The sequence below is a fragment of the Eurosta solidaginis genome, chromosome 3, assembly GCF_040869045.1.
Source record: "Eurosta solidaginis isolate ZX-2024a chromosome 3, ASM4086904v1, whole genome shotgun sequence".
Taxonomy (NCBI): Eukaryota; Metazoa; Arthropoda; class Insecta; order Diptera; family Tephritidae; genus Eurosta; species Eurosta solidaginis.
The window spans coordinates 261,421,384-261,434,970 of NC_090321.1; the positions used below are offsets into that span (position 1 = coordinate 261,421,384).

The 13,587-nt window shown below is 38.1% G+C and overlaps 1 protein-coding gene across 6 annotated transcripts in view; it reads right to left on the bottom strand.

Moving 5' to 3' along the window:
• The window catches only part of LOC137245466 (uro-adherence factor A), a 189,458-nt gene extending 177,243 nt beyond the window's left edge, over positions 1 to 12,215 (bottom strand). The window contains exons 1-2 of one of the 6 annotated variants that reach the window (XM_067776176.1): positions 11,636 to 12,215; positions 6,975 to 7,497 (exon numbers count right to left, since the gene is read on the bottom strand). In XM_067776176.1, coding sequence (XP_067632277.1) covers positions 6,975 to 7,009 — 35 coding nt within the window. In that variant the 5' untranslated portion in view covers positions 7,010 to 7,497; positions 11,636 to 12,215. Of the gene's footprint in view, positions 1 to 6,974; positions 7,654 to 11,498 lie in introns of those variants that run through there. The other 5 variants (XM_067776175.1, XM_067776174.1, XM_067776173.1 and 2 more) reach the window with 5 other exon arrangements.
• Positions 12,216 to 13,587: the final 1,372 nt, after the last annotated feature.

The following is a 13,587-nucleotide window of genomic DNA, read 5'->3' on the forward strand; positions in this document are numbered from 1 at the left end:
GCCGCCCTCCTATGAGGCGAAACGGCGTAGATGTCAGTCCTAAACAGCTCCGCCTCATAGTCGGGCGCTATGGAGTTCGGCTAAGCCCTCACACCAACGACAAGGTGCCTACCCTAGTGAGGGTATAAGCATTATAAAAATTGCAAAAAGATGTTCCCTTGTTTCAATGTACACAAAAAATCACGGTACGAGCACCTCGCTTATAAGCATTTCCCGCTTAAAAGCACCGATTTTTTCTAAAGTTTTGTAATTTTCCCGCTTATAAGCATTGAATAAAAAAATTATATTTGAAATCTTCTCATAAACGAATTTATTTGCCTTCTAACTAAATTTACTGTATTAACCATATTACTATTCATTTATCGATTCTGTGCATTCTTGCCTGCTACGGAGAATTTACTGACGAACATATAATCGCAGAAGCCTAGGAGAAAATTCAATAATAGAAGAATCGTCCGATGACGAGCCTCCTAATAGTGTTGCAGATAGTATTCCAAGCCATGCCTTCAAATAAATTTATGCTCGAGATAGATAAAATTGAGCAATACTATTTCGAATTCGCTAAATTGAACATTCAGTCGAAAAAACAGACTTTTTTAAAAATAATTAACGAATTTGTTCATGCATCATATGCAGTACTTATATGTAAGTACATATTGTAACGAATTTAGTGCAATTCCTCTTATTTGCAACCCTCTACTAACGTTCGAATCACTAAACTGTTGAATAAGTAACTCCACTATTCAATAATGCAAAATGGCCTTTATTAGACTATTTTCAAAATAACACTTCTATTGCTCGCCAGATAGCGTCTTAAATCAATCTGATTGTCGTGTCTCTACTGTTGCTGCCTTTTATACTGTCTGGATTCCTCGTTGCATATTTCTAGGCTTTTCTATTCTAGAATTTACTAGTTAGTTATCAGCTATAAAATTACCAGCTATAACTCCGTTTATAGCTTCTCACATGCGGGTGTATATATGGGTGATACTTGCACAAATTATTGCCTTCTTTTGTGAGCATCTCAGATAAGATATATGCATGTGCTTGTGCGTCTCTTCTCCGCTGCTCTTATGGACATGTGGGTAGACATAATGATTTATTTATTGATGTGCATACAAGTCACTGCTTAGCATCGGCTTAGAGATGATGTTATCCTTTAGTGTTGCGTATTAATGAACACCAAAAAGACGCAGCAAACAAAAAAACGAACACCGGTTTAGCTCATCACTTAACAAAGAGCAACCATATAGCGGACTTCTCAACTGTCGAAATATTAGATATTGAAAGAAGAGAAAAAACGGGAATATCTCTAGAAAGCATAAGAATACAACAACAAATACACAACACACTAAACTTTAAAGAAGACTTTGGCAACATCAACAGCGTCTACTCAGCTATTATTCAGAGATGCAAATCGAAGTAAACAAAAAAATGCAAGTGCCAAGTCTTTATGTTTGTTTAAAATAAAGTGCAATTTATAATTTAATTGAAATATAATTAATGTAAGTAAAAAGAAAAAATTTGTGTGAAGTGTTAGTTTCATGTTTATTGTTAGAAAAAAGTATCAAATGTTAATATGTATATTATTTTTACATATTTAGCATTAAAGAAATCCCAAGAAGATGACGTGAGAAAAAAGAACGTCGAAACGCGTCGGGAAAACAACAACAACTGTGAATTAAGTGTAGTGTTTTGACACTTTTTTGAGTTATATCAACATTAATTTTGGTGTATTTTCACATTTAGCACCAAAATAGTGCAATGTGAAAAAGTGTAGTGACATTTTGCTCTTTTAAAATTTTTGGAGCTAGTGAGCAATGTTCTATGAACGTCCTGGGTTCAAGTTCCGATCGAATCAAGATCTAAATTTTTCATTTTTATTATTATTAAAATTTAAATTCTATTTCTAAAATAGTTAGCAGTTCTTGAGGATGTAATTCCACTGCGTTGGATTTTATTTAAGCAGAACAACACCACAAAGTGCAGTTTTGACACCAAAATTTTTTTATGTGTATTATTCAATTCTTTCTCCCTGCATGTTATGGGGTTTAAAACGTTCCCGCAGAAGACATGCCTGACGTAAGAGGCGACTAAAAACCCATGGGCGAAGGTTTGAGAGGCAAAAAAAAAATCTCTTCTGGGGCAGTCGGTAAGTGTTTCTGTAATTGCAACAACAACAGAATTTATCAACTGTGGAGCTTTCGCTTTCAGAACACTCTTTCACACATATTTCCGATCCACTCAACGGTTTATATTTTACGTCAAATTACTTGGAATGAGTAAAATTTATATTGACGTATGAAATACAATTAAGAAGTATAAAATATAATTATAATTATATCACTAGATAATTAGCAGACCGTTCATAAAACATAATTTAGTCATATAAAGTTTGCCGCACCGAATATTGTTTTGGGAACAAAATTCATCTTGATAAAGGACCAAAACTGCAATATAAGGGCAAACCAACTTGGAAGCAATGGTTGAAGAAGTGTTTGGTATAGGAAAAAAAATTCAAGGCACGATAACTTCTGGAGAGATCTTAAGCCGAGCTTTTCTTTTAATATGCATTGTGCTCCTTTTTAAGTTTTCTTACAAATTGGTAAGTTTTCTCTGAGAAGCTTTTCATGGCAGAAGTACATTCGGAGTACTTGCCCAATCACTGCCGAGGAGCGAGCCTGCTTCGTTAAAATTTTTTTGTTATAATTGAAAAACTTGTTTCTAAATATTTGATGTTACTTTGCCTGGAACTTGAGCCCAGGGATATTGGAATGTTTAAGTGTTGTTCCAATGTCGACTATTGAAGAAAATCTTGCGCTCTCTCGGTTTCACTATCGAAAAGGAAAAATTAAGATATCTGTTCTTTTGCAAGTAAAAAGAGTTGTTTGATTATAATCGGTCTTAGTCAGAGTTGTTTAGGAATACATTCCATTTGGAATAATTACTCCTTTGATTGCAGCATCAGAGGATTGCAAAATTTTTTTATTAGTCCGGAATAACGAATAAAAAATTTTAGTCTATATTCATTTTTGCACTCTGGACTAATTATTCCTTTTTTATTCCTCTTTTTTATTGGATTGTATTCATTGGACTACAACACTCGGAGTAACACATTCCCCAAACATCTGCATTCCGTTTGCTTTTCAATGTTATTATTCACTTGCGGAATGCTTTTGAATTTTTGATATTCCATAAGAGCAATGCTTAAACATTTCTTAATTCCACATTAGGAATACAAAAAGGAATAGTTAGTCCGGACTAACAAAAAGGAATAATGACTAAACAAATTTATTCATTATTCCAAAGAAAGGAATAAAAGCTCCAAAAGTGTTAAACCAGGAATGAGAATGTATGGACTGTATTTCGGAGTGATTGCTTTCCTTTGCAAATTGTAAGTAAATACAATTTTAGTATTATACTTCTACGCTACTTCTAAGGACCTAACCAGAAGAAGTGGAAGCCTAGATTACCAAACTAATCACTAATCAGTTATGTGTTCTGAATTTGCCTTATTCAACTGACCTCGTTCTTGCTAATTTTGTAGTGTCAGTAAAAAGCATTCTAAACGCTCTCTTATTATAACTTTCGATTTCGAGAAAATAATGTCAAGGAAAAACAGCCTTAACAGCTTATCAACAAACCATTCTTGCATAAATTTTCTGCAAACTTGCTTTATTGACATTGAAAATGGTTTATTACCAAAATAACCTTTAATTCGTATCAGTTCTTAGATTTATTGACGTCAATTAAACACATTTATGTCGCTTTTTATTTTCAATAATTAAAAAAAAAAAAAAAACCAAATATAGCAAAGGTGTGCTTATTTTTTTAATCAGTAAACGAACATGTATTTAAATTTAAAGTTGATTAAAAAAAAAAAGGCAAATAGTAAATTTGCATATCACACGCAATAGGTTTTGTTTTTGTTGGGCTTGTCTTTGTCACAGCTGCTACTAAATTACTTGCCAACTTCTTTAATTAAGTTTACTTAGAGTTGACGTAGTTTGTGTTTTATTTGTGTGGAACAAGTTTTTCATTTATTAAGCTTATTTGACGTGCGTGTTAAACCGCTATGAACTTTTCATGTTTTTAAATAGTTTTTAAACTTTTTTGGTTTATTTCTGCTAATTTATTCTATTGGAATCTTAGTAGAGCCTATTAGATAGTGGTGTGGTGTCGGAGGGTATTAAAATTTTGTTTAAATGAACTTAAGTTGGCACAATCAAATTTGCATTCTTAATTCAAGCTGAGAAACAGCCAAGCAGGCAGCTGTCAAGCAGAACATTTTTGTATGTGTGCGAGTGTATAAAGTTGTATAAAGTGTATATTGGAACGGTTTTCCGTCATACCTTTTCAAATTTGGTTTCGAGACAAACCGGTTTCGACGTTGTGCCATCATCAGTGTCAATTTTCTGTCCCTTGAATAAAGTTGTTCCTTAATTTAAAAAATATCCCTCAGATATTTTTTAAAGCAAAACAAGTAGGGGCGGATCTGTCTTCGATTGTAAGGAATACCTCATACTTTTCATGAATGGAGCTGAATAATAATCTAATGAAATATTCGTAATATCTTTATAAGATATATGCCAGCTATTTAAATGGGATGTTGGCCCAATTGGTAGCCCATCCACTTAATTTCAGGGTTCTATAAATCTAAAACGAGCTTTATGACGATGAACATTTTATCTGAACAATCTATTGTATGAAATAAGCTACCTTTTACCTGCTCGAAGAAAATATAACACAAACTCATTGTGATAAAGCTCCGATATGAGCCTGGAAATAGTTATAAATCAGTTCAGAAACTCCCAATCCCAAAATGAAACAGTGATAATCCTGCAATAGTGCCAAGATGAATCCATAAATATTGGCGCAACGAAGAGGAAACATAAGGCGAAACCTACTTCGAAATAGTCTCGAAGCGATATGGCTCCAAATAGTCTAAAGAAAGCTCTAAAATGACCCGGAAATTGTACCGATATGATCCGATCCAAAACGGCCAAAATAATCTCAAAAATCATACCGAAATTACAAATAAAAAAATATGTGTGAGGCGCGATAACCATCGAAGAGATTTTAAGCTGAGCTTCTCCAATTTGCGTCGTTCTCCTTTTTAAATTTCCTACAAATTGGCGGAACAAGACCTACTCGTTTTATGCCGACTCCAAACGGCATCTGCAATGCATGATATTCCGTGTGGTAGGCGGAGCACACTACACCACGGCGGCCAACATTCAGAAATTATGCGGGGATAATCCCGAAACAGTCATGAAAAAGTCTCCGCGATATTATTACAAAAACAACGAAGAAACTAATCTGGAACAGTCCCGAAAAACCCCAATCACAAATCCTTATCGATCCTGAATTCGACCCAGCAAATCTTGAAATAGCCCTGAAAAAGTCCTTAAAATGTCGCCGAAACAGTCCTGGAATAACTTCGAAATCGCAGCGAAACGATTCGGAACACAAACCCGATATATTACTGAAATTGTTTGGCAATAGTTCCGAAATGATTTCGAGCACAGTCCCGAAACGACCCTGAAAAATATCGAGTTTATCTCGATAATTTTATCCAAATATGTAATACCGATATGATTCCAAAACATTCCGAAAACTTTCTTGAAATGCCCGAAAAGTGATCAACAGTGATTCAGAAATATCCGAAAAACGACCCCAAAGCAACCCGTAGCCTGTCATGTCATGAAATTATCCGCAGAAACCTTTGATATAATCTGAAAATGATCCAGGAATGATCCCAAAATTCACGTATTATAAATGTAAGCATTGAGATGTTTGCATATCTGGATATTTCGATGTCGGGATGAGCAGTTGTTCCCTTTGTGACTTAATAATACCAGAACAACTAAACTAATTTCCTTGAATCTTAGCTCACAGATAGATTACTTAAAAGGATCTTCTGGGCATATTTTTTTTAAGGCGGGAATGTCCTGAAGGTGCACCGAAAGAGCCCCGAAAATTTTCCCGAAAATAATCCCATAATAGTCCGGAAATAGCCCCGAAGTAATCGAAATCATCTTCAAATAATCCTGAATCGAGCCATGAAACAATCCGCAATGATGACGAAAACAATCACGAAATTAATATGAAATAGTTGCAAAACGATTCCGAGAGCAATCCCCAGCTGCACAACTGATTAGGCCGGTCTCAATTTAAGCGATAGGTCCCAGCTACTGCTGAGTATTTGTTTTGATATAGTAATTGGCAATGTATGTTTTCTCTAAAGTTTTTTCAAGGTTGGCTTTCCAATCAAGCCTACTAAACGATACCATTCCTCCGGCTCCGCTTCTAATATGCGTTCCATCGCCTCTCTGCCGCTACTAGTTCACCCGATCCTCAACGGCTGGCGCTCGTTGCCAAACCGCCACATGGCTGTTGCGGCCCGATACTCCTGGCTGCTGCTCCAACCATTGGACGCCCGCTATCATACTGCTCTCCAACTGTCTGTCCTTCGGTCATCCCGCTGCTTGATACGTTCCTTGGTTGCTTCAGTTTTTAGGTTACTTCCGCGATTGTTTGCCCAACTGCTGCCGACCGTCGAACAACCAACCGTAGAAGTAATAACTGTCACTGTTTAGTCTCCATGACTCCGGCAGTCACAGCTGCCAACATATTCGCATATAACCTTATCTTTCCCGCTCATTTACTTGACTCTGAATTGACTGAGTGCTACCTCAGCCTTCAACAAAACCCAAAATAATTTTATAATTACAAAATTTAATATACACATTTTTCTTGGCTTTACGGTCCGTGACTTATTACAGATATTTTTTAGTTGTAATTGGAAAGCGTAAAAGAATAAACCGAATGCTTGCTAGGGAGCCCAATAATTTTCACAAAATTTCGCATGGATTTCAAACAAAAATAAAATCTAATTATTGGAAGTTAATAAGTGCATAATTTCTGTGTAATCTGTTTAGCAGAATATTGTATGAGCAAAATTGGGTACTTACTTGCGCGCTAAACGCTTCCTTATGCCGGCCAACATCGTGCCTTTGCTGTTTGCTGCTCTCCTGCCGTCTGAGCACTATTGCTAATGTTGCTATTCGGGGCTCAGTGCCTGCCTAATTTTCCGGTCAGCCGTTTTTGCCAATTATATGCGCTGCTGCCAATTTCAATTCTACCAATTTCCCGGTATTTTCTTTTTATCTTAATTCTATTTCATTTTCTATATTTCTTTTCGTTTTCGAAAATGCGCGCACGATCGATTAGTGAAAAAAATAATTTTTCTTTTAAATTTCTACCACGTCTAATTGCACGTCGTAGGACTAGCGTTGTGTATGACCAATAATTGCTAGTATTGCTTTTTGTTGTTGTTGTGCTCGTTGTTTTTTTGCTGCTTACTGCCCCGATTACTATTTCGGCTGCTCATAATCACAAAGCGAATCACGAAACAATTTCAATTCACTATAACCACTGATGGTCTAAATATGTTTGTAAGGAATTAGATTTTCGTATGCTTTTTGTAAGTGAGAACTAATAGACGTATTCCGCAATAACAAGAGAAACAAGTAAGGAAGGCTAAGTTCGGGTGTAACCGAACATAACATACTCAGTTGAGAGCTATGGAGACAAAATAAGGAAAATCAATCTGGGGTAACCCTGGAATGTGGTTGTATAACATGTGTATCAAATGAAAGGTATTAAAGAGTATTTTAAGAGAGAATAGGCCATAGTTCTATGGATGAACGCCATTTAGGGATATCGCCATAAAGGTAGACCAGGGCTGACTCTAGAATTTGTTTGTACGATATGGGTATCAAATGAAAGGTGTTACTGAGCATTTTAAGAGGGAGTGGGCCTTAGGTCTACCGGTGGACGCCTTTTCGAGATGTCCCCATTAAGGTGGACCAGGGGTGATTCTATAATGTGTTTGTACGATATGGGTATCAAATGAAAGCTGTTAATGAGTATTTTGAAAAGGAGTGATCCTTAGTTCCATAGGTGGACGCCGTTTCGAGATATCGCCATAAAGGTGGACCAGGGGTGTCTCTAGAATGTGTTTGTACGATATGGGAATCAAATGAAAGGTGTTACTGAGCATTTTAAGAGGGAGTGGGCATTAGGTCTATAGGTGGACGCCTTTTCGAGATATCGCCATTAGGGTGGGCCAGGGGTGACTCTAGAATGTTTGTACGGTATGGGTATCAAACGAAAGGTGTTACTGAGCATTTTAAGAGGGAGTGGGCATGAGGTCTATAGGTGGACGCCTTTTCGAGATATCGTCATTAGGGTGGGCCAGGGGTGACTCTAGAATGTGTTTGTACGATATGTGCATCAAACGAAAGGTGTTACTGAGCATTTTAAGAGGGAGTGGGCATTAGGTCTATAGGTGGACGCCCTTTCGAGATATCGCCATTAGGGTGGGCCAGGGGTGACTCTAGAATGTTTGTACGATATGGGTATCAAACGAAAGGTGTTACTGAGCATTTTAAGAGGGAGTGGGCATTAGGTCTATAGGTGGACGCCTTTTCGAGATATCGCCATTAGGGTGGGCCAGGGGTGACTCTAGAATGTGTTTGTACGATATGGGTATCAAATGAAAGGTGGTAAGGAGTATTTTAAAAGGGAGTAATCCTTAGTTCTATAGGTGGACGCCTTTTCGAGATATCGCCATAAAGGTGGACCAAGGGTGACTCTAGAATGTTTGTACGATATGGGTATCAAACGAAAGGTGTTACTGAGCATTTTAAGAGGGAGTAGGCATTAGGTCTATAGGTGGACGCCTTTTCGAGATATGGCCATTAGGGTGGGTCAGGGTGACTCTAGAATGTGTTTGTACGATATGGGTATCAAATGAAAGGTGGTAATGAGTATTTTAAAAGGGAGTAATCCTTAGTTCTATAGGTGGACGCCTTTTCGAGATGTCGCCATAAAGCTGGACCAAGGGTGACTCTAGAATGTTTGTACGGTATGGGTATCAAACGAAAGGTGTTACTGAGCATTTTAAGAGGGAGTGGGCATTAGGTCTATAGGTGGACGCCTTTTCGAGATATCGCCATTAGGGTGGGCCAGGGTGACTCTAGAATGTGTTTGTACGATATGGGTATCAAATGAAAGGTGGTAATGAGTATTTTAAAAGGGAGTAATCCTTAGTTCTATAGGTGGACGCCTTTTCGAGATATCGCCATTAGGGTGGGCCAGGTGTGACTCTAGAATGTTTGTACGATATGGGTATCAAACGAAAGGTGTTACTGAGCATTTTAAGAGGGAGTGGGCATTAGGTCTATAGGTGGACGCCTTTTCGAGGTATCGCCATTAGGGTGGGACAGGGGTGACTCTAGAATGTTTGTACGATATGGGTATCAAACGAAAGGTGTTACTGAGCATTTTAAGAGGGAGTGTACATTAGGTCTATAGGTGGACGCCTTTTCGAGATATCGCCATTAGGGTGGGCCAGGGGTGACTCTAGAATGTTTGTAGGATATGGGTATCAAACGAAAGGTGTTACTGAGCATTTTAAGAGGGAGTGGACATTAGGTCTATAGGTGGACGCCTTTTCGAGATATCGCCATTAGGGTGGGCCAGGGTGACTCTAGAATGTGTTTGTACGATATGGGTATCAAATGAAAGGTGGTAATGAGTATTTTAAAAGGGAGTAATCCTTAGTTCTATAGGTGGATACCTTTTCGAAATATCGCCATTAGGGTGGGCCAGGTGTGACTCTAGAATGTTTGTACGATATGGGTATCAAACGAAAGCTGTTACTGAGCATTTTAAGAGGGAGTGGGCATTAGGTGTATAGGTGGACGCCTTTTCGAGATATTGCCATTAGGGTGGGCCAGGGGTGACTCTAGAATGTTTGTACGATATGGGTATCAAACGAAAGGTGTTACTGAGCATTTTAAGAGGGAGTGGACACTAGGTCTATAGGTGGACGCTTTTTCGAGATATCGCCATTAGGGTGGGCCAGGGGTTACTCTAGAATGTTTGTACGATATGGGTATCAAACGAAAGGTGTTACTAGCATTTTAAGAGAGAGGGGGCATTAGTTCTATAGGTGGACGCCTTTTAGAGATATCGCCATTAGGGTGGGACAGGGGTGACTCTGGTATGTTTTTGTACGATATGGATATCAAATTAAAGGTATTAATGAGGGTTTTAAAAGCGAGTGGCCCTTAGATGTATATGTGAAGGCGTTCTCGTGATATCCACCAAAATGTGGACCAGGTGATCCAGAAAATCATCTGTCGGGTACTGCTAATTTATTTATATATGCAATACCACTAACAGTATTCCTGCCAAGATTCCAAGGGCTGTTGATTTCGCCTTGTAGAACTTTTTCATTTTCTTCTACTTAATATGGTAGGTGTCACACCCATTTTACAAAGATTTTTCCAAAGTTATATTTTGCGTCAACAAACCAATCCAGTTACCATGTTTCATCCCTTTTTTCGTATTTGGTATAGAATTATGGCATTTTTTTCATTTTTCGTAATTTTCGATATCGATAAAGTGGGCGTGGTTATGGCCAGATTTCGCCCATTTTTTATACCAAGAAAAAGTGAGCTCAGGTAAGTACGTGGGCTAAGTTTAGTAAAGATATATCGGATTTTGCTCAAGTTATTGTGTTAATGGCCGAGCGGAAGGACAGACGGTGGACTGTGTATAAAAACTGGGCGTGGCTTCCACCGATTTCGCCCATTTTCACAGAGAACAGTTACCGTCATAGAATCTATGCTCCTACCAAATTTGAGAAGGATTGGTAAATTTTTGTTCGACTTATGGCAATAAAAGTATTCTAGACAAACTAAATGAAAATGGGCGGAGCCACGCCCATTTTGAAATTTTCTTTTATTTTTGTATTTTGTTGCATCATATCATTACTGGAGTTGAATTTTGACTTAATTTACTTATATACAGTAAAGATATTAAATTTTTTGTTAAAATTTGAATTTAAAAAAATTTTTTTTTAAAAAGCGGGCGTGTTCTTAATCCAATTATGCTAATTTTTATTTAGCACATATAGAGTAATAGTAGTAACGTTTCTGCCAAATTTCATCATGATATCTTCAACGACTGCCAAATTACAGCTTGCAAAACTTTTAAATTACCTTCTTGTAAAAGTGGGCGGGGCCACGCCCATTGTGCAAAATCTTACTAATTTTCTATTCTGCGTCATAACGTCAACCCATCTACCAAGTTTCGTCGCTTTATCTGTCTTTTGTAATGAGTTATCGCACTTTTTCGGTTTTTCGAAATTTTCGATATCGAAAAAGTGGGCGTGGTTATAGTCCGATATCGTTCATTTTAAATAGCGATCTGAGATGAGTGCTCAGGAACCTACATACCAAATTTCATCAAGATACCTCAAAATTTACTCAAGTTATCGTGTTAACGGACGGACGGACGGACGGACGGACGGACGGACGGACGGACGGACGGACATGGCTCAATCAAATTTTTTTTCGATCCTGATTATTTTGATATATGGAAGTCTATATCTATCTCGATTCCTTTATATATGTACAACCAACCGTTATCCAATCAAACTTAATATACTCTGTGAGCTCTGCTCAACTGAGTATAAAAAACGTTTTTCGCGCGCATAATAGGCACGAATTCAATTTCACGGATTTCACTCGCGCCGCGTCGGTTTTCAAGTACAAATTACTTTAGTTGATTTTTATAGGTTTTTGCATAATCAACACCCATTGGCTTCCGACGATACACAGAACTATAAGATTTTAGCCCACTCGTTGTCTGCCTGCTGCTCAGATGTATTGGAACTTTTCGAGTTCACGCATACTCGCGCGCGTTGGCCAGCCAACAAAGGGTTCTACGAGATTTTTTCGATATCAAAATATCAAATTCAGCAATAACCAGCTGTGAAGTTGAAAATTTTTCGCGTTTCATTTATTGCGTCTCCACCGTAGACTCCACCAACAGCAGCGTCAGCAGCAGATGTTCCTCCATTAGATTTATTTGCTTTTCATGATTTTTGCTTCAATAATTTTTATTTGCTTTGCCAGGTTTCACAGTTTTCCTTCTTCTTCTTCCTCTTACACTCTTTAGCCCTCCAGTGACTTCTCGTATTTCTTGCTTTCTTTGGCTGCAATCTAAAAAAAAAACTTGTGCATTTGTTGAGATCAGTCGCACGTCGTCCCCTTTACTCTTTCATCGCTTCCACCGCTTAAGTATATCGTTTGCTGGTGCTGGGCAGTGAGTATGCGGTCGCCTTTACATAGTGTTTTGCCTCTGAAAATAGAAAGAGAAACCACAGAATTCACACATCATTTTTCTTTTCAACTAACTGAAATTAATGCTGTAAAAAGGCGAAATGAATGTAGAAAGAAATATAGTCAGAGGATGTCAGTGGAGATGTTGAGGGCTTTATACCATTCATGATTGCAAAATAATGGAATATATCCTTAACCTATATAACAATATATATAATACGCATTTAATTTCATAACAACAACCGTTACCATTGCCATAACCACCTCTGTCACCGTAGCCATAACCGTAGCTGTAGACAAAGCCCCACCCCTACATAACCTGTTCGTAGTTATACCCACCCTAATAGTAAATGTACAACAAACCATAAAGACAACATGAATCGTAACGGTATCCACACTGAACCCGTGAGCAACGGTGACAGCAACTGGCTGTTGGCCCCTGGCACTTTAACCATAACCGTAGCTAATGTAGTTACTTTAACAGTTCACTTGCCACCGTAACAGTTCACTGATTATCATAACAATAATCCTGACCCCAAATTTACCATAAATCTCACCACAGAAATGCCAAAATCCTAGCCATAACCGTAAGAGTCGACGTTACAGTAACCATAACTTACTATGTTCGTAAAAGTTACCGTAGATTTGATCATGAGCAAAGTGGGAATGGAAGTGGTGGTTTCCCATCTTGCGGTGATGTCTTCAATGCTGAACTTTGATTTAAAGCGGTTTTCTTCTATCTGGATAAATAAGAGATAAGCATTGTGTGCTTGGGACGGCCCAGGGTTGGTTGGTTAATTGCTGTGTTGCCGGTTATTAACTTAGGTAAGTGGACGATGTATCGTAACTGTTTTAGTGATGTTTAACTATGCCTCCGTTTCTAGTTTAGTAGCTATTAGTGGGACCAGGAATCCAGAGGAGAGTGATGATCGCTTATAACGGTTTGCGATGGCCTTAGAGGACGTATGTTGTGAATCCAATATTATAAGCACTGCTTGGCTGTATGAGTATACGCCTACCTCACGATCAATCACAGAATTTTCTACGAAGAAACTGGCTTTAGTACTTTCCCTGGGAAAATACCAGCTGAAATTGGGTGGTAGGTGGAGGGTGCGATTTTCGGCTGTGAGAAGAGCCCTTCACCCGCTACGTAGTGAATAATTTTGACCCAAGTGCGTGGAATGTGATAAAGGCATCACTACATTGTTAATCATGTTACCAATCCACTCTCGAAGGAAACCTTAGCTTAATGTTAAAGGTAGTTCATGGGGTATTTCTTATTGTGAGTTGTCATGCCCCTTACTGAGATTACACAATTGTGTTGTCCCTATGCAGTGGAATCTAGAGCACCTCATCACTTTGCAGGCAATGGTTTCATTTCATTTGG